The sequence below is a fragment of the Mustelus asterias genome, chromosome 7 (genome assembly GCF_964213995.1).
Source record: "Mustelus asterias chromosome 7, sMusAst1.hap1.1, whole genome shotgun sequence".
Taxonomy (NCBI): domain Eukaryota; kingdom Metazoa; phylum Chordata; class Chondrichthyes; order Carcharhiniformes; family Triakidae; genus Mustelus; species Mustelus asterias.
Window position 1 is genome coordinate 35,840,254 of NC_135807.1, and position 26,125 is coordinate 35,866,378.

At 44.0% G+C, this 26,125-nt stretch overlaps 1 protein-coding gene across 1 annotated transcript; it reads right to left on the bottom strand.

Annotated features, from left to right (window-relative positions):
* Window positions 1-226: 226 nt before the first annotated feature.
* elp6 (elongator acetyltransferase complex subunit 6) lies at window positions 227-25,622 on the bottom strand. The gene is made up of 7 exons (XM_078217028.1): window positions 25,490-25,622; window positions 18,326-18,404; window positions 14,051-14,121; window positions 11,609-11,742; window positions 8,969-9,161; window positions 2,557-2,703; window positions 227-890 (listed from the first exon to the last, which is right to left on the bottom strand). The coding sequence occupies exons 1-7, from the start codon at window positions 25,541-25,543 to the stop codon at window positions 762-764; spliced, it is 807 nt and encodes a 268-aa protein (XP_078073154.1). The 5' UTR covers window positions 25,544-25,622; the 3' UTR covers window positions 227-761.
* Between the last annotated feature and the right edge of the window lie 503 nt (window positions 25,623-26,125).

The window sequence follows — 26,125 nt, forward strand, 5'->3', positions numbered from 1 at the left end:
TGAGATGATTGCCCTCCCAACAACCATCTTCCAAGTCAAGCCAGTGTATTTTGGTCTGATTCCGCAGACTTCCAAACCAAGTGTAACACTTGGTCAAGTGCTGCAAGAGGAATAAGATTCGAAAGCTATTCAGCCTTTTCTCATCAATTAATACAGCTCTCAGCCAACTGCTCACTCACTTAATTAGTAATCTGCCTTAGGCCATCAGGAACTTGGATCGTTACAGTAACTTGAATTATTCCTTTAATACAAAATACCAGTACATGTGCACATTAAAAAAATACAGGATGATTGTTCAGCAAGGAGGGTTGCAAGTGTGTGGTGAAGGAAAGAAAGAATAATTGAGGGTCGAGAAAAGAATACAAAAATATTTTCTTTTGCTCTGTTTGAACTGGCAAACACCACTGCTTAAACCCAGTTACATAGTTCTGAGTCAATAAACGGGAATATTGAATTTGCAGAGTGCAAAAGCAGAAATTATCTTGGTAAGGCACTGTACATTCTGATCTAAAAGTTGCGTCTTTGTAGATGAATTTACACCTCACAAGTGTGACATATACAACTGAATACAATTGCTATTCTCTCTTGAAAATAAATTACCAAATACACGTGAATCAAAAGGACTCCAAAGTAGTCGCGACTTGAAACCCAGACATCTCGTACTTGTTCACCCACATCGTAACCAATTCAATTCATATGCATTTCAAAAGGTTGAGTCATTTCCACTCCTCACATCAATGAAGCAATTCCAAAATAATTCACTAGAGCATGGCAGCTGAGGTTCCTCTGGCAAAAAAGGTCACGTTTTTGTCTTGTATCTTGTACTGGAAGACTTGGGTGACATTCTTTTCAGACTTGACAGGTGAGGGGGAACGGCAGGTCATCTTCAGCTGTATGCATGACAGAGATTTAAAGAAAACTTTTAAAGGATTGGTAGTAAGGATTCAAGCAACACACGCTTGTGCTCAGTTTTCTGAGTTATAAAATTGCCAGTATTCAAGGGGCCATTTACATTATCCATTAGCTTTGGTGAAAAGCATTTTCCATTCTATCAATTCAAAACTATAGGGTCAACCCAAAATAAGGATCTGCAGCAACTCAGAATATCATAGAATCCCTATAGTGCAGGGGGCCACCTATTGCCCCATCAAGTCTGCACCGACTCTGACAGAACATCCCGCCCAGGCCCGATTCCCGTAACCCCACATATTTATCCTGCTAATCCCCTTAACCTCCACATCTTTGGACACCAAGGGGCAATTTAACACAGCCAATCCACCTAACCTGTACATCTTTGGACTGTGGGAGCAAACCAGAGCACCCAGAGGAAACCCACGGGGAGAATGCGCAAACTCCACACAGTCACTCAAGGCTGGAATTGAACCCAGGTCCCTGGTGCTGTGAAACAGCAGTGCTCACCACTGCACCACCACTCTGAAGGGAAGTGCAGCGAGAGTTATGGAGACACCCATCAACTGGGTGTGACAGTACAAGCAGCACAAATGCAGCGCCATGCCTTTGAACAATTTGTGAACAAAGATATTTATGGATCTTCTAGATATTTAATGTGGTGAACCATTGTTGGTTACCACCAGGAGTGCTGAGCCATGGTTGGCCAGCACTATGGGTTTGTAGATATGTTACTGTTGGGGTTAGGGTTGGGCTGTTCTACCTGTTAATATTGTCCTATGGTACACTCCAGTTGGCTCCGCCTTCCTGGAGATGTATAAAGGCCACTGCTCTGTCTGGTGACCCTTTAGTCTGGGATTGTATATTGTATATAGTAGCTCCGTTATTGTTGGTAATAAAAGCCTTTATTTCCCAGGTACAATCTAGCCTCCCGTGTGATTTATTGCGCATCATTTAATATGACATCAACTGTATTGAGACATTAGTTAGGGAATATCTCCATCTTTGCTCTCTTTCCTAAATGATTGGAGAAAGGTCCTCATTTCCAATTATGCACTTTGCGGAGCTCTTTTCTCACTATATTAGCAGGGATCTGCCTAGTTGACGGAAACTGCAGTTGTGTGTCTCAGCTGAAGTCTAAGGACTGGGTGACAGTTTTATACATAACAATAGCCATCAGGTATTCTACCCCAGAGAGCCATTCTTTCTATACGAGCTGGGACAGTAACAAAGTTTTGATATGCACTGTTCACCGTACTCCACCAGGGATCACTGGACTATAAATTGGAATTACAGCAATTTTTTTAACCCTTTCCATTTAATTGTCACTGAGGAAAATGTAGCTCCGCTGCTTGCTGTCCTGGTCAATATCTGCTAACTCAGCACAGATCAGGAATCCCAGTGCTTTCTGGCGTGTATGCCTCAGGGCCTCGCTAGCACTGCATTTAACTGGTAAGCCTTCAGAAGAAATCAGGCCTGAAGAATCTGTATGCAATTTATCAAGTAGCTAATTTTAGCTATAAAAGTACTTAGCAACAGGATTATAAACTCATGTTTGAAATGTGATCATAGTTTATAATAGCCCTTAAAACATGATTGAATCGCTACTGGAGCCAACCTATTCAGCATCATTGCTGCCAGTCATACCTGACCATGGATATCCTTGCAGTAGCCAGTAGGCAATCCTTCTGCCTGTAATATCAGGTGGCACTGGTGACTCAATGATTTGACCACTATATTATTTTCTTCATCTTCCAAATCTTCTGTGTTATGAACTAACGTCACTATATTTCCCTGCAATACAAATGATTTTCATTTGATTTATTGTCACATGTATTAACAAAGTGAAAAGTATTGTTTCTTGCACGGTACACAGACAAAACATACTGTTCAGAGAGAAGAAAACAAGAGTGCGCAGAATGTAGTGTTTACAGTCATAGTTAGGGTGCAGAGAAAGATCAACTTAATGCAAGGTAAGTCCATTCAAAAGTCTGACAGCAGCAGGGAAGAAGCTGTTCTTGAACAAAGAACGAATATTACAGCACAGGAACAGGCCCTTCGGCCCTCCAAGCCTGCACCGACCATGCTGCCCGAATGAACTAAAACGCCCTACCCTTCCGGGGACCATACCCCCCTATTCATGTACTTGTCAAGATGCCCCTTAAAAGTCACTACCGTATCCACTTCCACGACCTCCCCCGGCAACGAGTTCCAGGCACCCACTACTCTGTCTAAAAAAATCTGCCTCGTACATCTCCTTTAAACCTTGCCCCTCAAACCTATGCCCCCTTGTAATTGACTCATCCACCCTGGGAAAAAGCTTCTGACTATCCACTCTGTCCATGCCTCTCATAATCTTGTAGACTTCTATCAAGTCTCCCCTCAACCTCCGTCGTTCCAGTGAGAACAAACCAAGTTTCTCCAACCTCTCCTCATAGCTAATGCCCTCCATACCAAGCAACATCCTGGTAAATCTTTTCTGTACCCTCTCCAAAGCCGACACATCCTTCTGGTAGTGTGGCAACCAGAATTGAACACAATATTCCAAGTGCGGCCTAACTAAGGTCCTATAAAGCTGCAACATGACTTGCCAATTTTTAAACTCAATACCCCGGCTGATGAAGGCAAGCATGCCGTATGCCTTCTTGACGACCTTCTCCACCTGCATTGCCACTTTCAGTGACCTGTGTACCTGTGCACCCAGATCCCTCTGCCTATCAATACTCTTAAGGGTTCTGCCATTTACTGTATATTTCCTATCTGTCTTCGACCTTCCAAAATGCATTACCTCACATTTGTCCGGATTAAACTCCATCTGCCATCTCTCCACCCAAGTCTCCAACTGATCTATATCCTGCTGTATCCTCTGATGGTCCTCATCGCTATCCGCAAATCCACCAACCTTTGTGTCATCCACAAACTTACGAATCAAACCAGTGACATTTTCCTCCAAATCATTTATATGTATTACAAACAGCAAGGGTCCCAGACTGATCCCCGAGGAACGCCACTTGTCACAGCCCTCCATTCAGAAATGAACCCTTCTACTGCTACCCTCTGTCTTCTTTGACCGAGCCAGTTTTGAATCGGTTGGTACGTGACCTCAGACTTTTGTATCTTTTTCCCGAAGGAAGAAGTTGGAAGAGAGAATGTCCAGGGTGCATGGGGTCCTTAATTATGCTGGCTGCTTTGCCAAGGCAGCAGGAAGTGTAGGCAGAGTCAATGGATGGGAGGCTGGCTTGCGTGATGGATTGGGCTACATTCACAACCCTTGAGGTCTTGAGCTGAGCAGGAGCCATGCCAAACTGTGATACAACCTGAAAGAATGCTTTCTATGGTGCATCTGTAAAAGTTGGTGAGAGTCGTAGCTGACATGCCAAATTTCCTTAGCCTCCTGAGAAGGTAGAGGCGTTGGTGGACTTTCTTAACTACAGTGTTGGCATGGTGAGACAGGGCAGGTTGTTGGTGATCTGGACACCTAAAAACTTGAAGCTCTCGACCCTTTCTACTTCGTCCCCATTGATGTAGACAGGGGCATGTTCTCCTTTATGCTTCCTGAAGTCAATGACAATCTCCTTTGTTTTGTTGACATTGAGGGAGAGATTATTGTTGCCGCGCCAGTTCATCATATTCTCTATCTCATTCCTGTACACTGTCTCGTCATTGTTTGAGATCCGACCTACTACGATGGTGTCGTCAGCAAACTTGAAAACCAAATTGGAGGGGAATTTGGCCACACAGTCATAGGTGTATAAGGAGTATAGTAGAGAGCTGAGAACACAGCCTTCTGGGGAACCGGTGTTGACAATAATCGTGGAGTTGTTGTTGCCTATCCTTACTGATTGTGGTCTGTGAGTTAGGAAGTTCAGGATCCAGTCGCAGAGGGAGGTGCCGAGGCCCAGGCCACGGAGTTTGGAGATGAGTTTCGTGGGAATAATAGTGTTGAAGGCTGAGCTGTCGTCAATAAATAGGAGTCTGACATAGGTGTCCTTGTTAGCTATTTCCAAACATATACTTGGACTGACTGCATTCCTTGAGGATTTAAAATACAACTTCTAATTATGAGACATGGCGAAAGTATTAGAACCTCCCAAAGCACTTAGACCATAAGACACAAGACATAGGAGCAGAATTAGGCCACTTGGTGCCACCATTCAATCATGGCTGATTTTTTTTCTCATCTCCATTCTCCTGCCTTTTTCCCATAACCCCTGATCCCCTTTTTAATCAAGAACCTTTCCATCTCTGTCTGAAAGACACTTAATGACCTGGCCTCCACAGTTTTCTGCGGCAAAGAGTTCCACAGATTGACCACTTTCTGGCTGAAGAAATTCCTCCTCATCTCTGTTTCTAAAGGATCTTCCCTTTAGCCCGAGTTTGTGCCGTCTGGTTCTAGTTTTTCCTACTAGTGGAAACACCCTCTCCACGTCCACTCTATCCAGGCCTTGCAGTATCCTGTAAGTTTCAATAAGATCCCCCCTCATCCTTCTAAACTCCAACGAGTACAGACCCAGGGTCCTCAACTGTTCCTCATACGACAAGCTCTTCATTCCAGGGATCATTCTTGTGAACCTCCTCTGGACCCTTTCCAAGGCCAGCACATCCTTCCTTAGATTTGGGCCCAAAACTGCTCACAATACTCCAAATGGGGTCTGACCAGAGCCTTATACAGCCTCAGGAGTACATCTTGCTCTTGTATTCTAGCCCTTGCGACATGAAGGCTAACATTGCATTTGCCTTCCCAACTGCTGACTGAACCTGCACGTTAACCTTAAGAGAATCTTGAACAAGGACTCCCAAGCCCCTGTGTGTTTCTGATTTCCTAAGCATTTTCCCATTTAGAAAATAGTCTATGCCTCCATTCCTCCTTCTAAAGTGCATAACCTCACACTTTTCCACATTGTATTCCATCTGCCACTTCTTTGCCCCGTCACCTAACCTGTCCAAGTCCTTCTGCAGCCCCCCATCTTCCTCAATACTACCGGTCCCTCTACATATCTTTGTATCATTTGCAAACTTAGCAACAGTGCCTTCAGTTCTTTCCTCCAAATCGTTAATGTATGTTGTGAAAAACTGTGGTCCCAGCACTGACCCCTGAGGCACACCACTAGCCACTGGCTTCCATCCTGAAAAAGACCCCTTCATCCCCACTCTGCCTTCTGCCAGTCAACCAATCCTCTATCATTTCTCAAAGACACGCAATCAGACAAAAATTGGCACTCAGCCAAAGGGGGAGAGCTAAGGACAGAGGACAAAATGTTGGTTCAAGAAGGTAGCCTTCATAGGAACATCTGAAAAGGAATATATGGAACTGAAGCTTAGAGGGAGAACTGGAGCTTGGTAGCTCGGTGTTAAACTCGTGGCTGCTTGTGTTGGAGCGACACAAGTTGGGGGCACACAAGTTGGGGGATAAAAACAGGCCAGAGTTGAAAGAATGCCGTTTTAGGGCTCAAGGGGTTTAGAGGTAGAGAGAAAAAAGATTTTCATTTATATTTTATGAGCACTGGGTATCTCAAAACCTTTTGGAAGTTTCTTGGAGGGCCTAAGTGCCTGTTCCTGTGCTGTAGTTGTTTTTTTGAACAGCAAACACAGTACTTTTGAACTATAGTCACTGTTGTCATGCAAGAAATGTGGCAGCCAATAAGCCCACAGCAAACTCCCACAAACAGCTATGTGATAATGACCAGATAATCTTCATTTGAGGTGCTGACGGAATGACATACATTGGCCAGGATATCAGAGATAACTCCCCTGCTCTTCTTCAAGATAGTGCCCTGGGATCTTGTACAACCGCTCAAGCAGGGCCTCAGTTAAACATCCCATCTGAAAGATGGCACCTCTGACAGTTCAGCATTCCCTTGGTGTTGCAATGCTTTCAGTGTCAGCTTTCATCTTTGTGCCCAAGAAAGGGATACTATGAAAAGATTTGAATACGTGTGAGAATTTAAAAAAAAGAAAAGCTTTGTGGACCAGGAGCGAAGTGTAGGTCAGTGAGTACAGGGCTATATGCAAATGGAGAGAGCTAGTGAATGGGATAAAAACATTTATTTTTTGAGTTTTAGCCTTAAGATGTAGACTCTGATTGATTTACTGACCCACAGACTCCAGTATTTTAGCAAGTTGACACAATGCAAAATTAGGGAGCAGGTGTGCCATCTAGTCAACTATGCTATATTCACCCAGCAGTGAAATGATCACTTTCTAGCATTGGCCATTAGATAGGAATAGGAGCAGACTGCTGTGATGATAATTTGCACTTCAGATTGGTTAGCTCAAGACAGAATGGGAATTGAAACAGAGACCATCCAACGTTATATTGTACTTGTTTGCCAGGAAGGGAACAGGTGAGAGTTAGGAACAGGTGTATACCATTCAGCTGCTCAGATCTGCTCTGCCATTCAATTAGATAACGTTTGGTCTGCATCTCAACTCCATTTTCCTACATTTGTTTAATCTCTCCTCATACTTAACAAAAATTTCTCAGGCACGGACTAAGCATTCACAACCTTTTGGATTGGGGAGTTAGAAAGAGTTCAACATTTTAAATATCGGTGGCATGGTGGCACAGTGGTCAGCACTGCTGTCTCACAGCGCTACGGACCCAGGTTCAATTCAGGCCCTGGGTGACTATGTGTGTCCGGTTTGCATATTCTCCCCATGTCTACGTGACTTTCTGGTTGCTCCCACAGTCCAAAGATATGCAGGTTACGTGGATTGGCCATGCTAAATTACCCCTTCATGTCCCTATATATGGTAGGGGGCTTAGCAGGGTAAATACATGTGGTTACAGGGTAAGCCTGGGTAAGAGTCAGTAGTTTCGATGGGCCGAATGGTCTCCTTCTACACAGATTCTATGATCCTACTGTTTTGATTTTATGAATATTCAGAGCATTGGCTTTGTACCAACGTTTAAGATCAGAAAGGTTAAGACAATGCAGAGTTCTTGGGATGTCACTCATCTCAAGAACTAATATATACAACTAAAGTCAATGGAACTGCAGGAGCAGCACTTGAACTAACTCAGTACATTTCAAAAATCCAATGGGAGCTCTAAAAATAGAAACAATTTGTGCAGGAAAGCACAAGAAAAAAAACACTGAGTTCATTCAGTAACAAATTGTTAAACAGAAACTTGATCTTGAATTGGAAACTAATCTCATCACACCCAGTAAACTGCAAGTGGGGAAAAGTCCTAACTGGACAGGTGGGTAATCTTGCTCTTAACTAAGACTGAGGGATGATGCAATGGAGAACTTCGAGATTACAATAAGTTTTGATGGGACAGAAAAAATGCTGACTAATCTCAGCAGGTCTGGCAGCATCTTCAAGGAGAGAAAAGAGCTGACGTTGGATCCAGATGACCCTTGGGCAAGGCTTTGACAAAGTGTCATCTGGACTCAAAACGTCAGCTCTTTTCTCTCCTGACAGATGCTGCCAGACCTGCTGAGATTATCCAGCATTTTCTCTTTGGTTTCAGATTCCAGCATCCGCAGTAATTTGCTTTTATCCAGTGTTTAACTTACTGCCACTCCTCTTGATGGACCGAGTGTGTTTTCACCTGTGGGGAAGAGCGACACGAGAGACCATCAATGCAAGGCAGTCGCTAAGAAATCGAACGAGGAATTCAGAAGGAACTTTTGAAAGTGGTTAGATTGTGGAACTTGCTATCACAGGAAGTGGTTGGGGGGGATATAGCATAGATATTTTTAACTGGAGGGGAAGGTTGGATAATCATGAGGGAGAAGAAAACAGAGGGTTACGGTGAAGATGAGGAAGGATGGAAGAGGGCTTGAGTGCAGTATGAATACTAATATGGACTGGCTGTACTAAATAGCTTGTTTCTGTGCAGTATGGTCTATTTAATTATCTGCATTTGGCATTGGTAATGGGTTAGCAACTCGGGAATCCTTTTTCAGTTAAAATCCCACCGTGTCAAATTGCGAAAGCAAGTTCCATAAATTTGTGGATGTGGGATGACCCTGTGAATTGTCATAAAAATCAAACAAGCTCATCAACATCCTTCAGGTGGTTTGGTGGGGGAAACAGGGGAGAAACGTACCAGAAACTTGGAGCATATTGTAGCCCTGCAGTAATGCATGAAATTCATGATATTTACAGGGCTCACTCCCAGGCTGAGCAGGACACTCAGGTCATCGATAATCAGCACAGGAAACTTCCAAGTGGTTTCGCTGGTCTCCAGTAGGGATGTACGAACAAAATCATAGAGGCACTGGAGGCTTGCATTGGGAGAGCTGGAAGACAAAATATTCACTGAATGCTACCAATGGCAATCTGAAATTTCATTCTGCAATCAATAGTTTTGTTAAATATATAACTGACCAATAGGTTCTTTAAATATTTAGTCAATACTTAACCCTCAACCAACATCAGAAATAGATAATCTGAAGGTCACTTTGCTGTTTGTGGGACCTTATAATAGGCAAATTAGCTCCCCTCTTCCTCCATTAGAATGCGATCATTCTTCAAAAGTGCTTAATTAACTGTGAAGTGTTTTGGAACATCCTGAGGTCGTGAAAGGTTTTACATAAATGCAACTTCTTTTTATTCTATGAAAAATTAAATGATGATTCAAACCACAAATGTTTAACTGCCTGCGTTCCATTGTAGCGAACAGAAACATTTTAACTATTGTGCCAGTCTTCAACTTTTCACGTCTATAGTCTCTCTCTTTTCAAGGGCGTCCATTACAGTCAACAGGGCAAGGCTATGGCACAGATTTTAACATTGACTGCTGCACTCCAGTGCGATGTTTCAACTACCAGATAACAGTATTCACACAGCTGCTAAAACTCAAGGCCAATAATGCTGTCACAGATAAAATAGCAGGCCTTCAGTTGCAAGTTCTATCGACCATGGAGGGGGGAGGATAAAAGGGAGCACGGTTGGGGACAGAAGTAAAACTATATCCTAGCTTCACTGTTCCTCCAATTCTCACTTATCCCTTATCCCCTGGGGTCTTGGCGCACAGTTACCAGGCATCCTTTGGTTGCTCAGTCAAGTGGTCGATATGCACATGAGTTTTGAAGAAGGGTCGCCACAGCACAGCTCAATCTCACCTGTCATCCACAGAGTTTTACATTGTAGATACTGAGCTACGAGGATGGCACGCAAGATTGGTAATGGTGGATTTCAACCTCACCATCCCCACCCCCAATTCTGTAACTGAGAGCTATCGAGGATCTCACTTGAACTTAGCTTTTTCTTTATCACCACAGAAGCATCATCCTTTCTTGCCAATTCAGCTATTTTTCAAGGATCCACTAACAGAATGCAGCCAAGAGTCGTATACGAAAGAGATGATTGACTTTATGTAGGAATCACATTGTTACCTGTGCCCTGACCCGAGCAAGTCACTCAGCTCGATCAACATTTGGATAAAGATTCTCATAACCTGAGAATGAATAAGTTAACTGATCTGTGGATTATAATTTTGGGAGTGCTGGAAATTGAAGCCAGCGATTAGCCAACTTCTTTCAGTTATTCACACAAGACCATACAAGTCCATTGAAACATGTTCCTTAACTAACCTCACCCTGCACCCTCACCTTACCTGCAGTCTGAATGTTATTTGCAATATTTTTGCCCCCTCGACTCACCAATCTGATTGCGGGCAAAGGAGTTCTTCCCATCTCACACATCTTTTGAATTTACAAATTACAAATTCTGATAGCCTCAGGGTACAAGAACATAATGGCCACATCACTAATGTCCTATTCCCAAATTCTAACTTAATCATTCGAAGACCGAGTGCTTGAATTCCACCTCAGCAGCATGATTACTTTTACTTGGCTGAATTTAAGTTAAGTTTATTTATTAGTCACAAGTCAGGCTTACATTAACACTGCAATGAAGTTACTGTGAAATTCACCTCGTCGCCACTGTCCAGCACCTGTTCGGGTCAATGCACCTAAACCAGCACGTCTTTCGGACTGTGGGAGAAAACTGGAGCAACTGGAGGAAACCCATGCAGGTATGGGGAGAATGTGCAAACTCCACATAGACAGTGACCCAAGCCAGGAGTCGAACCCGGGTCCCTGGCGCTGTGAAGCAGCAGTGCTAACCACTGTGCTGCCCTATTTTCAGTTAAAAATGTGGTACATTGAACTAATATCTCCGGCAGTTACAACCCTTGTCTCAACAGTTCAGGTTGCTGGAATCAGTTAGATTTACTGAAGCCAGTGACGCAAGAAGCCAGACAGACATCACAGACGACTTACAGATGGTCACATGGGCTGTGTGTAATTCCTTCTCAGGATGTGGGCATTGCTATCAAGACTGAGATTTACTGCTTCTCTAGCTGGGGATGGCTTTAATGCAACTAAAACATGCAAGTCCAATTCAGAGGTCAGTTAAAACGCAACCAAGTTGGTAAAAAACTGGAGTTAATTTAGGCCAGGCTGGGTGAGGACAATTTCTTTTTCATCAAGAGAAAAAATAGTGATAAGGTGTAATGGTGGGTACCTACATCAAAAGAAGTTTCAAGCGAGACTTCTTTTTAGATCAGATGCTGATATCCCCACTATGTATTTTCTGTTCTTGTATCTGAGAAATAAAATTACAAAGGGAAACCAGAATAACTAGAATTAACTTAGAACACCAGTTTCCACAACTCGCTGAAATAGAATCATTATCCACAATACCGCACGTCACAATTTATAACATTTCTCAGCTCCCTTACCTTAGAAACTGGAAAGGTGATGGTGTTTGCGGTGTACTGCCCTGCCCGTCATCAAGTATGACATCAAGAGAAGACCGGAGTCCTTCTAGAAAAACGAGCTGCCCTTTTTCTCTGGCAGCAGATAGATGAACTCCCTGTAACACAAGGTATTATTGTGTTCCAGAAGATCTGAGAAAGTTGACCTTGGTCACATTTCAGCTATAATGCCTTCTATAGCCTCGTGTCTACATTACAACAACTGATTTGTATGCCACCTCTGTAATAAAACATCAAGGCGCTTCAGAGGCATATTACAAAACAGAAACAACATCGAACCACATGAGGGGGGGGGGGGGGGGAAGGGAGACGCGGAACACTGCTGCCTCACAGCACCAGGGACCCAGGTTCGATTCCTGGCTTGGGTCACTGTCTGTGTGGAGTCTGCATGTTCTCTGTGTTTGCGAGGGCTTCGTCCCCTAGTCCAAAGATGTGCAGGTTCGGTGAATTGGCCATCCTAAATTGTCCCTTAGTGTCAGGGGGACTAGCTAGGGTAAATGCTTGAGGTTATGGGGATAGGGACTGGGTGGGACTGTGGTCGGTGCAGACTCGATGGGCCGAATGGCATCCTTCTGCACTGTAGGATTCTATGATTCTATAATGACCAGTAGCTTGTTCAAAACGATGGATTTTAAGGAGTGTTTTCAAGGAATTCCAGGAGGGAATTCTGGACCATAGGGCTTAGGAAACTGAAGTTGCATCCACCAATAATGGAGCAATTAAAATCGGGGATGCTCACGAAGCCAGAGTTAGATGTGGCTTCAGGACATTACAGGGATAGGGAGAGGCAAGGCCATGGAGGGATTCAAAAACAAGCATGAGAATTTTAGAATCAAGGTGTTGCTGGATCAAGAGCCAAGGCAAGTTATTGAGCACAGGGCTGACAGGAGGACAGGACTTGGTGCATTATAAAAGACAGGTAAACAGAGTTTTGATGACGACAAGTTCAGAGGGTAGAATGTGGGAGGCCAGCCAGGAAGGTGCTGAAATCGTCAAGTTTAGAGGTAACAAAGACATTGAGGATTTCAGCAACAATTGTGCAGAGATGCACTAAAGTTGCAGAGGTGGACGTAAGCAGTCTTAGTATCACAAACATGTGGTCAGTAGCTCACCTCATGGTCAAAGGAGACACCAAGATTGCGAACAGACTAGTTCACTCTTGGACTGTTCCCAAGGAGAGGGATTAAAGTTTCACTTGGGGACTGGAAAGAGAGGCTCCAGTCTTTCCAATAATGAACTGGAGGGGATTGATGCTCATCCAGTCGTGGTTGCTGGAGAAGCAATCTGATAATTTAACATGGAGAAGTGAAGAGAGCTGGTTGTCGTTAGCCTACATGTAAAAATGAATGTTGTGATATCTGATTATGTCATCAAGGCAAAGGATGTAGGGGAGAAACAGGAGAGAGACAAGGATAATTCCTTGGGGGGCACCAGAGGCAATGGTGTGGGAGCAATAAGGGAAGTCATTGCAATTTATAATCTCCACACAATTAACTGGACAACAATGGAAAGGCAGTGAAGGAGAATAGTGTGGTCAATTGTGTCAAAGTCTGTACCAGGTCAAGGAGGGTGAGCAGTGATGGTTTGCCTTTGCCACATTCACATAGGATGTCATTTGCAACTTAGCCAAAAGCTGTTTGTGTTGTGATAGAGATAGAGACCTTATTGCAGGGATTAAAATGCAGAATTCCAGTAAAGATGGGCCACAGAATTGGAAGGCAAACCACATTTGAGATCTTTGGAGAGGAAAGGGAGGCTAGAGATGGGACAGTAGTTTAAAAGGACAGTGGGGTCTAGGGTGTTTTTTTTCAGGTGGGGAGGGGGGTGCTAATGTGGGGACCATGAGGGGTTTGGCGAACCAGCAGTTTAGTGGGAATTGGGTTCAGGAAACAGGAGGGGGACCTCATGGACAAGATAGAAGAGAAAAGAGAGAAGGATGTGAACTGAAGTCTAAAGTGGGCAGCGGGGAACTTTACAGCATGTTTGCCAAGTGGAGTGGGGGGCATGGAAGAGTGGGTGGGGCACACTGCAGAGGCAGCTGATCAGATAGTGTAAATCTTAATGACGAAATCCATGAGCTCCTCACACTTATTGTTAGAACAAGAAGCCCAAGAAGTCCAAGGAAGTGCTGGATAGTCACTATCAAGGGTGACTCATCACAGAAAGGGATGCAGATGACCGAAGCAGCCATGTTCGTTCAGAACCAACTAAGCAGCAAATTTTTGCTCAGCCTCATTGTCCCTGCTACGATGACAAACATTGTGGCAGATACAATATTAGAAACATTCAAGAACCAGAAAAGGTGTGGCCAAAAGTTTAAAACATACACTTCCACCCAACCAGCATCAAAATGACCTTCAATATACACCACACAAATGAACAAGTCCAGCCGTATTCCGTACTTACTAGCTTTTGGGCAACGAGGTTGTAATGATTAAAGGATTGGACCAGGCCAAGAAAGCAAACTTTGCAACCTCCTGCAAAACACAAATATTAGACTAAGTACTTCTGAACAAGCTATATAATTTAAACTCGATTTCTACTTTCTATTTCACAAATTGCTCTCTGAGGATATGCTGACTTTCCAAATTATCCTCAGTTATGCTTCTAACAATTCTACAGAAATTGAGTGACAAGTTAAACAAAGCACACCCTGAAGGGAATCCCACACTGCACCAAAGTCAGAATTCCAATTTGCCACAACTAATATGTACAAGTCGTATAAAAAAGAGAAATGTGCAAGTATTTTGTAACAGAGGGAACCGACAGGTGAAGATAGAGAAATAGAGGATTCTTGTAAAAGAAAACAAAAAAGGTTAGGACTAGCCTGTCCCTGTCTATCTCCCAAGAATTTCCTCTCTAATTGACAAATAAATAATCAGGAGATACGACGGAAGTCTTTAAAATTATGAAGAGTTTTGATCGGATTAACAGAGAAACTTGTGGTTGAATCCAGAACAAGGTCCACGAACAGATCAAAGATTATAGAAAGAATTTCATTACATGTGGAGTGGGTGAAGCAGCTAGCATCAATGAATCTCATGGGAGAATTGATATATACAAGAGGTAGAAGGGACATTAGAACGAGAGTAGGCTGGTGTACACAGTTGGATAGACCAATTCGAATCTCCAGCAGACGGGTCTATATAATACTTGTTTGTCAAATGGGCTCAGATAGTAAGAAACTTGTCAGGACTGCAAAGTAGAGAAATTTTCAGTCGGCTTATTTGGGTAGTGAGCAGCGATGGAAAACAGTGGATTTTTTTTGTGCGCACTACCCAATTTGAGAATGACAAGACTTGACTGGAGCAGCTTCCCAGCATTAAGTAAGCTATTGCAGATCATACCTTGTAATAGCCTGGAGAAAAATAAAGCATGAAATGATCAAAATTCATCCTTCCATGGTTAAGCCACTCCATCATAGACCCTCACCGAGTCTCGAGGGAAAAGTTTGCTTGAACGTGCCCCAAAGGATCCCATTGTCCATACTCTCTCCTTACAGCTAGCTCAACTAGAGCCATGTCGGAAAAAATGGCTTGAATGCAGTTGAGGCTACTCCAATCCATCAGACCATTAAGTGTAATGCACCATGCCATGAAGGATGTGAATTTCAATCTTCGCCCACCCCTTACGCTGTTGTCACTAAGTCCACCCTAGTATATTCTGAGCTTGGATTTGAGCCAAAACGTAAAGAGATGCAGCCAAAGATAACGTAGCAAAGTCCCTTAGTATCTAAATTCAAATCCCTACAATATCTAGAAACACCTCCATTATACAAGACTGTCCAAGTGCTTCCTACAATCAAAACTTCACTTGCAGTATATTTTCCATTTCCTAATTCTATACAAAAATACAGGCAACAATGATCAAATTATTTAAAGGTCCCAGAAAGTAAGTTTTTAAAAAAAGACAGAATCTTACGCTAGATCTACAGCAGGATGAGTCACTTACAAAGTAACAATAGAGAGGCAGCTCTGTTTTAAATAAAATCACTTCCACTGCACTGAACATCAACGTCGTAGAACAATAACCATTTAACCAATAACCGCGGCACGGTAACAGAGTGGTTAGCATTGCTGCTTCACAAGCTGGGGACCCGGGTTCGATTCCTGGCTTGGATCACTGTCTGTGTGGAGTTTGCACATTCCCTCCGTGTCTGCATGGGTTTCCTCCGGGTGCTCCGGTTTCCTCCCACAGTCTGAAAGACATTCTGGTTAGGTGCATTGACCCGAACAGGCGCTGGACTGTGGCGACTAGGGGAATTGCACAGTAACTTCATTGCAGTGTTGATGTCAGCCTCACTTGTGACTAATAAACTTCATAGATTACAATTTCCCTTCAGGGACAAGGCAGACATTTAACTGCCCAATTTACTATCCAGGTTATCGGAGGACCTTGTGCTGCCTGTATATCAGTGTTCCACCATTTGCTCTATTCATAACATTTTGACAGACAGCCTTGGATAATATCCAAAGAAACAGCACCATACGGATTGATCCTTCACTTTGCCACACGATTCCCCCTCACCTCCCACCAGCCCACAAAGCATGATAATCTCACAGCAGCAGTTCCTTTGCATTTGCTGCTGCCACGCCATCACTCTGACGATGTGCGCCTCCTTAGTTTTAGTGCTCCCAACCCCCACCACCACACGTATATATACACACATACACCCCACCCCACCCCCCCCACCCTCCCCCCAGCACAGGCTTGGAAGGTGCTATCGAAAAAGCCTTGGCGAGATGCTGCAATGCATCCTGTAGATGGTAGACACCACTGCCACACTGCACGGGTGACGGGAGTGAATATTTAAAGTGGAGGACGATCATAGAATCCTACAGTGCAAAAAGAGGCCTTTCAGCCCATCAAGTCCACACTGACCACAATCCCACCCAGTCTTTATCCCCATCACACCATGCATTTATCCTCGCTAATCCCCCTGACACTCAGGGGCAATTTAGCATGGCCAATCCACCTAACCTGCACATCTTTGGACTGTGGGAGGAAAGCAGAGCACGTGGAGGAAACCTATGGAGACATGGGGAGAATGTGCAAACTCCACACAAAGTGATCCAAGCTGGGAATCGAACCTGGTCCCTGGCGCTGTGAGACAGCAGTGCTAACCACTGTGCCACCGTGATGTGTCCAACAAGTCCTGAATGGTGTTCAAAAGTGTTGTTGCAGCTGCACTTATCCAGACAAATAGCAAGTGTTCCATTGCACTCCTGACTTCTGGACGGTGGGCAGGCTTTTGCGGGTCACGAGGCGAGTTACTCCCAGCAGAATACCCAGCCCCTGACCTGCTCTTGTAGCCACCATATTTAGGTAACTGATCTAGTTAGGTTTTGGGTCAATAATGACCAACGATGTCGATGGTGGAGGAGTCTGCAATGGTAATCCTGTTGATAATCAGGAGGGAGGTGATCAGAATCTCTTGTTAGATGTGTTCTGTATCTGCCACATATCTGGGGGATGGTTAGCTAAGTTGGCTGGACAGCTGGTTCGTGATGCAGAGCGATGCCAACAGTGTGGGTTCAATTCCTGTACCAGCTGAGGTTATTCATGAAGGCCCCGCCTTCTCAGCATTACCCCTGACTGAGGTGATCTTCAGGTTAAATCATCACCAGTTAGATCTTCCCCTCAAAGGGGAGAACAGCCTATGGTTATCTGGGACTGTGCTGACTTGACCATTTATATCTGCCACAAGGGCATTAATATTACTTGCCACATATTAGCTGAAGCCTGAATATTCCACATATTGCTGGACGTGGACATGGCCTCCTCCATCATCTAAAGAACTGAATAATATTGTGCAATATTTAGCGGACATCCCCACTCCTGAAGTTCTAATGGAGAGAAGGTGATTGGTGAAGCAGTTGAGATGACTAAGCTTTGGACACTGCTTTGAGGAACTCCTGCTGCAAAATTCTGCCAAGTATTGCCATTGCTTAATATTTTTATGCCCACTCAGGAGGGCAGATGGGCATATAGTGGAGTGGCATAGTAGCACAGTGGTTCGCACTAATGACTCACAGCGCCAGAGACCCGGGTTCGATTTCGGCTTGGATGACTGTGTGGAATTTGCACGTTCTCCCAGTGACTGTGTCGGTTTCCTCCCACAGTTCAAAGATGTGCGGGTTAGATGGATTGGACATACTCCATGTTTAAAGATAACTGCTTCGGTGGTTCCAAGTTGTTACTTCATGACCATGTTTAACCTTCGATAAATGAGAAGGTTAAATTTATTCAACATTTGGTCACATATTAATGGAGGGCTGGCAGTATAATGACTGATCAGTTGATCCAATACACTTTAGCAAGCCAAATGGAGGCATCATTAACTCCTAGGCATTAAGGAACTGATTGGAGTTCAAATAATTTATCAGATGTCAAAAGTGAAGGGTTACGGAATAGTTTGATGCTTGGCTGAATATTCTTGTCTGAATGGGCCCTCCCCAAAGAGGTCCACATAAAGTCCAGTACCTGTCCATAGCCCAGTTTATCAAATATTGATCCATTACCCATTTCACATGCGTGTGACATCAATGCTAGTGTGCAAGTTGCATCTTCACTGAAGAAAACTGCATGGTCTGCAAAGAAGTGGTGCAATGCACTCAGTACTGCAGCACTCCAATACACGGCCAGCTCAATGCTGCCCGCAAACAAAGCAAAGTCACTCACCCCGGAGATAAAAAGAAAGGAAATGATGTACGAGGAAACTGCCATCTGTCTGCTTGTCACAGAGGAGCACGGCTTTTCCCTGTTTTGAAGAGAAACAGAGAAAACTTAGTCAAGGAGAAAACCACTGCTCGTTTATTTTCTTCCTTTTTGCGGTTTGCCGCAATAATTTTACCATTGGAGGGAAGTTGATGCCAAAGAGTCACAAAAAGTTGAGGGCTTTGGGGAGGCAGGAGACATTTCTTGATGAAAAATTTTTTGTGCACACAATGTTTTAACCGTAGAACAAAAAGGGGCAGGAATAGGCCATTCAGCACTCCAGCATTCTCCACCATTCAATTAGATCATGACTGACCTGCATTTCAAAATGCATTTGACCCACCTTTGTTCCACAACTCAACAAAAATCGACATTTGAGTATTGAGAGCTGCAAATGTTCTCACATCTACAAACTTTTATGTGAAATGTTCCAGATTTTTATTATCCTGCGTGTACAAAGGTGTCTCCTGATTTCTTTAAGTTCATACCTCTTCTCAAATAGCTGCAAGGAGCAACAAGGTGGCCCAATCAAATCCTTCAACATTTTAAACACCTCAGTCAGGTCCTTCAACTTACTAGACTCGAGAGACACACGCCAAGTTTATGAAACTTGCCTTCCCTTCATAATTAACCTTTGAAACTGCTATCAATTTGATGAACTTGAGCCATGCTCCCTTCAAGGGCAAAATATTTCTCCTGAGGTGCAGTGCCCAAAATTAAACCCAATACTCCAGGTAAGCTCTGGCCAAGGATCTATGCAAGTGAAGTATAGCTTTCTTCCCTTCGTATCCCAGGTTAGTTTGGGGCTCTCGAGTGAACTTCACTTTGGGGTGAACAATGCTGAAGGCAGGCCTGGATGGAGGGGAGGGAGACAAGCAGGAGCTGTTAAATAAACCGAGTAAAATTGCCACCACGTTGCCCCTCATTTATTTATGGCTACTGCCTACTCTGTTTCAAGTTGATTTATTAGTGTCACAAGTAGGGTGACATTAACACTGCAATTAAGTTACTGTGAAAGTCCCCGAGTCCTACAGTGCAAAAGGAGGCCATTTGGCCCATCAAGTCTGCACCGACCACTATCCCATCCAGGCCCTATCCCCATAACGCCATGCATTTACCCTAGCTAGTCCTCCTGACACCAAGGGGCAATTTAGCATGGCCAATCCACCTAACCCGCACATCTTTGGACTGCGACTCCTAGCCGCCACTCTCGGGCACCTATTCAGGTCAATGCACCTAACCAGCACGTCTTTCAGACTGTGGGAGGAAACCCACACAGACACGGGAAGAACGTGCAGGCTCCGCACTGACAGTGACCCGAGACAGCAATCGAACCTGGGTCCCAGGCACTATGAGGCAGCAGTGCTAACCACTATGTAACTGCGCCGCCGTCTGTTGCTTGCAATGACATAAAGGAGAGAAATACCAGAACTGTGCATGCACAGCATGGTCAACAAACGCAGCCTATAAATACAAATCTTTCTTCTTCCATGCTACGTTGCTTTGCTTCTTATGCACAGCCAACAACTCTACATTTTTAATCACTCAACTTCCATCAAATGGTATTGCCAACAATCTGCCCACCTCCAAAGGACTTGAACTGAATTTTACTGACACCTCCGCAACCTAGTGTGTCACCATTCAGCACAACATGCCACATTCTCAGCAGTTGTACCTTCACTGACGGAAACTGAATGGCGTAAAGGAAGCACTTGAGTGCACTTTTAGAACTGATCATTAAGCTGATAGCCAATTGCTACCTCTAAAAGCATCAGTGCTTCTAACCACCACAAGATCAAAAAATATTATTTTGGAGGTGGTCAGAATGACGATTGAGAGAAAATACTGTTGACGGAATAAAGCTCAAAATTGTTTGTTGGGGAAGATTTTCTTGGAACAAGGGGAATACTTAAAATTGTTTGGAAAGCGAGGAAAGTCACATTTTAATGACCTGTGAAGAAAGCAGTGTAGGAGGTAAAACCTGTCCTTCAACATTCTCCCGCGATCGGACTCAAAAATCAGTTTTTTTTTTCCCCAGCTCCTTCCTCTCTTTTCTAACAACGACATAGGGTCGCATTTGTTGCAGATTACAATAACAGGCATGAGGGCAGCATTGAAAGAGAAACCACATAAACAAAATCAGAGTGTCACGCTGAAGTGGTACACACTGTTCCAGTCAGACCTCACCTCCAAGGTCACGTCTGAGTCTGGTCACCAAGATATATATTTTTTTTAAAAAAAGGAAATGTTGAAACCCTTGCGTTTGTGGGCAAGAAAGACCAGGAAGTTGTGATCGGCTGCTGTCAGAGGTTGCAGGAAATCCGCAGAAACTTAACGCTTCCAAATTTGGAAGGGTACAGCAAAGAGGTAACCAAGACATCACCAAGTACATTCAAGGCACTGTATAAATGTCTGTCGTACTTGGCAGCCTAATGATATAAACTGCGAGCCTCATTTCAGATGAGTTCATTGTGAGCTATCAAACTACTTTTGAGGGCTGTAACTTCGGTTCCAACTGTTACAGTCAGAGGTGAAGATAGAGACTGGGGTCAAAATGTTGAAATAATTGCTTTGTGCTGGAGGAAAAAGTTGTGGTTGCCCTTAACAGATAATCATCCTGTGAAAGTAGGTGACAGGGTAGATTTTCAGTTACAGCATTAGACAAACAACTCTAGTCTTGTGCTCAAAATCCAATTGTTAAACACTATTGCTTTTTTCTCCAAAAAAGAGGGAAAAAAGGGAAATTTGGAAAACCTCTCCAAATTAAGTGCCTGCAATAAGCTGAGGCTGCACAGGTTCAAATCAATAGAAAGCAAATTTCAGACTGATGTCAAGAAGTGTTTTAAGGGGCTGACATGCAGAAGAGAACACAGTAAGAAGTCTCACATCACCAGGTTAAAGTCCAACAGGTTTATTTGGTAGCAAATACCTGTTGGACTTGAACCTGGTGTTTTGAGACTTCTTACTGTGTTCACCCCAGTCCAACGCCGGCATTTCCACATGCAGAAGAGACCCCTGGATAAAAAAAAATGAAGGAAAAGCTAAAGCGTCATTTAGCACCTTGGATTCCAGGATTGGTTGAACTATATGTTCATTTGTTATCAGTCGACTTCAGTGGAAAGGCCTGAACCATCCTCAACTCATGTCTACCTTTTGCAACAGGGTCATTGCAGCAATGCCATAGCACCACGATGTGGTCAGAAACAAGTGTTGCAATAAAACCAGTATTTAAATAAAAGACAAGTTGCTAAGTTAAAAACAAGGACAGAAAATCAGCGGAAACACAAACAAGTCAGATATAGCATCTGCTGACAAAACCAGGGCAAAGAGACATTAAGAAAAACATTCAAAAAAAACAAAAGGCGAAATTAAAAGATAGAAATCTCACAGGACTTGCATTTTCCTAACTTCTGTTGTCGTACCTCATTTGGTCCGCCTGTGGTCATGTCTGCCAATTAAACATCTTTGTTACTCACTGAATACTTGGTAGCTCATCCTTTACATGACTATGGGTCCTACTTTACCATTTTGATTCTAACTGCTGGGCGGACTTGAAACAGGGAGTTTTGCAGATCCGACTTTTAGACCCGTTCTCAGGCGCCCCCATACGCACTCTGTCTGCAAAAATATCAGTGATTCCAAATCGCGCTGCACAAGCCTGTGGGCGGGGCTTAACGCGTCTGTAATCCTGTAGCTCCGATCGGCGACTCCAACTGCGCATGTGCAGAAAAAAAGATAGAATGCTGCTCCCCGACCACATCGCTCCCAGGCCGGATAATGCTTCCCCCTGGACCCCAGAGACATTGTCCACCCCCTCCTCACAACATTTCTGGCCCCCTTATTCCCCCCCATCACCCAGACCGATTGCAGCCCCCTTCCCCCTACAGTCTCAGGCAGAGTGGCAGTGGACCCCCCCCCCCCCTCCCTCCACTCCCCCCCTCCCCTCTTCACCCTCACTGATTACAGGCAGAGTGGCAACTCGTCACCCCCCCACCCCCCCCAAATCTCAGGCAGGGAGCCATCAGACACTCGGCATTTACCTCCTCACTAGCTGGAGCGCCCAAATCAGATTTTTATGGAACATTTCTGTTTCGCATCAAATCTGGACAGGTGAAAGCGGTGATAAAGGGGGAAGTGCTGGTAAGGTTGGGCGTGCAGACTATTAAGTCAATTTAAATGCATGCAAATGCATTTAAATGACCGTCGCGCCCTTTTCAGGCGCCGTCCTGATTGTGGCCATTTTTAAGCCTTGGTAAAGGGGGAAATTGACTCGGAGGCGTGCCACACGCCTCATGCACGACTTTACCGGGTTTTCATGCCCGAAAACGAGCACAATGCGATGGTAAAATCGGGCCCCATGTGTCTTTTTCACACCCTGCCCTTCTTACTCAGTTAATCTGTAATATTTTCTGGTACGGCTGAAGGCCAATTTATCTGAAACGTTAATTATGCTTCTCTCCACAGATCCTGGCAGTGTCAGCATCTTTTTCACTTGTGTTTTCACATTTTAATATCGTTGCAACAAGTTGCATTCTGCCTTTAATATTCCGAATCCTTTCAACATTGTTCACAGAGGGCTGGAAGAGAAGAGATGCTGCAGAGTGTTCTGGATTTGAAACTGGAGAGAACCAAGAAACCAAGGGAGTTGAGCACTTTTGGGGCAGTAAATTTGTCACATTTGCTCCCAAATATTGCAATCAGAGATTAAGATGGCGACTGGGTTCAGAAGGTTGAAATAATTGGTTTGTGCTGGAGGAGGAAGTGGTGGTTATCTTTAACAGCCATAATCATCCTGGAAATGTAGGTGCAAGGTAGTTTTCAATTTACAGTATTAGACAAAATCTGGTCTTGTGTTCAAATCCCATAGCTAAATGCCATTGCTTTTTTATAAAAAAGTGGATAAATGGTTGAAGCAGAGGAAAATGGAAAGCTGTGGGAAAGACACAGTACAGTGCTAGCCTTGGATTGCCGAGCTTCCTTTGGTGCTGTGAACTTCAATAATTCAGGATCAATTCATCTGAAATGAGGCTCCCACATTATATTAGGCTGCCAAGTACGACATACATTTATATATTGCCTCGAACATACTAAAAACTTCCCCAAGGCACTTCACATGGGTATTTTAAGAGGAGGAATCCTAATAGGTTAATAAGATTTTTAAATCATTAGACATTGAGGCACTGATAGAACTACCATCATTGAGTTAAATGACTTTTAAAACAGGCTTATGAGCTAAGAAAGCAGTTTACACATGAGATACAAGAGATTTAGAGAAGTGATGATTGTAAATCACATATTTTGACTGTATTAATGTATTTTAAGGTACATTGTTCACTTTAGCCAAGAGCAATTTGCTGCAAAGCATCATGGTAAAGGGCATTAAGACAGAGCCATATTCTAAGAGAATGTTTAAGCCTTGAGAATATGCAAGTTTTATCAGTTGAGTTTTGGATGGAGAGAACATTTAGAATACTTAATCATATTTCATGAATAGGGTTTATTCATTGTCCAGATAAGATGGATGCATGCCCAGATGTGTCAATCTGGTTTGGCAGTGACCTTATCGAAATGCTAATTTGAACTTTGGGTGAGTGTCTCTGGTTGATAAGGGATACCGGAAGTGGGGTCAGCCAGGACAGCAGTCAGCTTCCTGATTCTACAGACTAATGAAATGTCATTATGCTGGAGGGTAATATGCAATTGGCTAAGGTATATGACAGGTATTATTGTTGATTGATGTATATTGAAGATGATTGATTTAAAGCTAATGAAAGGCAGGAGTAATTGATAAGAAAACCTATAATTGATCTGTTTTGAATTGTTTATGTTAGAACTCATTGGAGAAGTCCAGCTCCTATATCTGAGTTGCCCCGACCCTTTGATTATTTCTCCTAACAGCTGCTGGTTAAAAGTTACGTCTTTAAACTGAGACACAGGCTTCGTGAGTCTTGTATTGTCGGACGTTTCAGCAGTCCCGGCCGCTTTAGAAAGCCCACCAACAGGCATGCACAGAATTTGACACCGTGTCACAGGCAACCAAAACTATGGTATAGTGTTTTAAAAGACAGAGATAGTGGTTCAAGGAGAAAGCACATGCTCATGGGGCCAAGATAGCCAAAGGTATGGTTACCACAGGTCAAGTGAAGAAAATCAAGAATGCACAGGGGTAGGCCATTCAGCCCTTCGAGCCTGCACCACCATTCAATAGGAACATGCACTTTCTGTATCCCACTCCTGCTTTCTCTCCATACCCCTTGAACCTTTTAGCCACAAGTGTCACGCACAGCTCCCTCTTGAACATATGTAAAAAACTGGCCCCAACAGCTTTCTGTGATACAAGATTCCACAGGTTCATAACTCAGTGAAGTTCTTCCTCATGTCAGTCCTGAATGGCTTTCCCCTTATTCTTAAGACTGTGACCCGTAGTTCGGGACTTCCCCAACATCAGGAACATTATTCCCACATCTAGCCTGTCCAGTCCCATCAGGATTTTATTGTCTCTGTGAGATCCTCTCTCATTCTTGTAAATTCCAATGAGTACAAGCCCAGGCAATCCAGTCTCTGGAAGAATCCAAAGTTCTCAGAGGATTCTATATTTAAAAGGTTGTAGAGAAACAGGGAGGGGCAAGACTATTGAAGAATTTGAACATAGCAATATGAATTTTGAATAAGACATTGCTGGACCATATTGACTACAGGGATGCTGTAGAGAACTAGTTACACATTAAAGGTACAGGTAACCGATTTTACACAGAATTTGCTGCACAGAAACATGCATTCAGTCCAACTGATCCACGTCAATAGAATAGCAAATTGGAAGGGTCATCGACTGTTCAAATACAATCCCCCCCCCCCCCGCCCCAATCCCAGAAGAGGCAGACTGGAAGTCAAACCCCTGCTCAAGTCCATCAGCATCACACAGAAAGTGTCAGTCCCAACAAGCCAAATGTTTTCCCCCACCCCCACACAAACAACTTCCCAACACCACCCCCCGTCTCGTCTACCCCCACCATCTCCCCGAACTACCCTCTATCTCCTCCAATTCCCCATCTCTCCCTCCCTTACTGAGCCCCACCAGAAGCGGTGCACATCCCGTATGAATCCTTGCAGCAGCAGTGGCCGGCTTACCTGCTGACAGGTTTGAGGAGTGGAATGGAGAATGTCATTAAGCTCCGGAAACATCTTGCAGAGAGACACTAAATTGTCACACAGCCCCAACCATAGACACGTGACTGCGGGCACTGTATCCAATCACCGGCCCGTGACGTCATCGGCTGCGTCCCGGGCTCCTGCGTGATGACGTCACCCCCATGCAATGTCAATCCAGTCTCCACAGTAAGAAGTCTCTCGACACCAGGTTAAAATCCTAACCAGGCCCTATCCCCATAACCCTACGTATTTATCTATTCAAAGCAAGTGGCTTTTGCTACCAAATAAACCTGTTGGACTCTAACCTGATGTTGTGAGACTTCTTACTGTGTTCACCCCAGTCCAACACCGGCATCTCCACATCATGGAATCCAGTCTCCACCAGGCCACTGCTGGGACCACACAATAGTTACAGCGTAGAAGCAGGCCATTTGGCCCATCCTGCCTCTCTGAAGGAGCAATTCACCTCGTTTCCACTCCCTTGCCTTTAGCACTGCAATTTTTCCTTTTGGATCAGGATCCAATTCCCTTATGAGAGCCTCAATTTACCCTGCCTCCACCACACTCGCATGCAATGCACTCCAAACATGTGCGGGCTAGGTTGATTAGCCATGC

What these genes read in the sequence shown, in the direction of transcription:
- elp6 (XM_078217028.1), bottom strand. Translation starts at nt 25,543, where the DNA reads ATGTTTCCGGAGCTTAATGACATTCTCCATTCCACTCCTCAAACCTGT. An exon ending in CCTTTCTTTTTATCTCCGGG is followed by an intron (nt 14,122 to 18,325) that starts GTGAGTGACTTT and finishes TGTGTTTTGCAG; the next exon opens with GAGGTTGCAAAGTTTGCTTT. An exon ending in GCAAGGATATCCATGGTCAG is followed by an intron (nt 891 to 2,556) that starts GTATGACTGGCA and finishes TCATGCATACAG; the next exon opens with CTGAAGATGACCTGCCGTTC.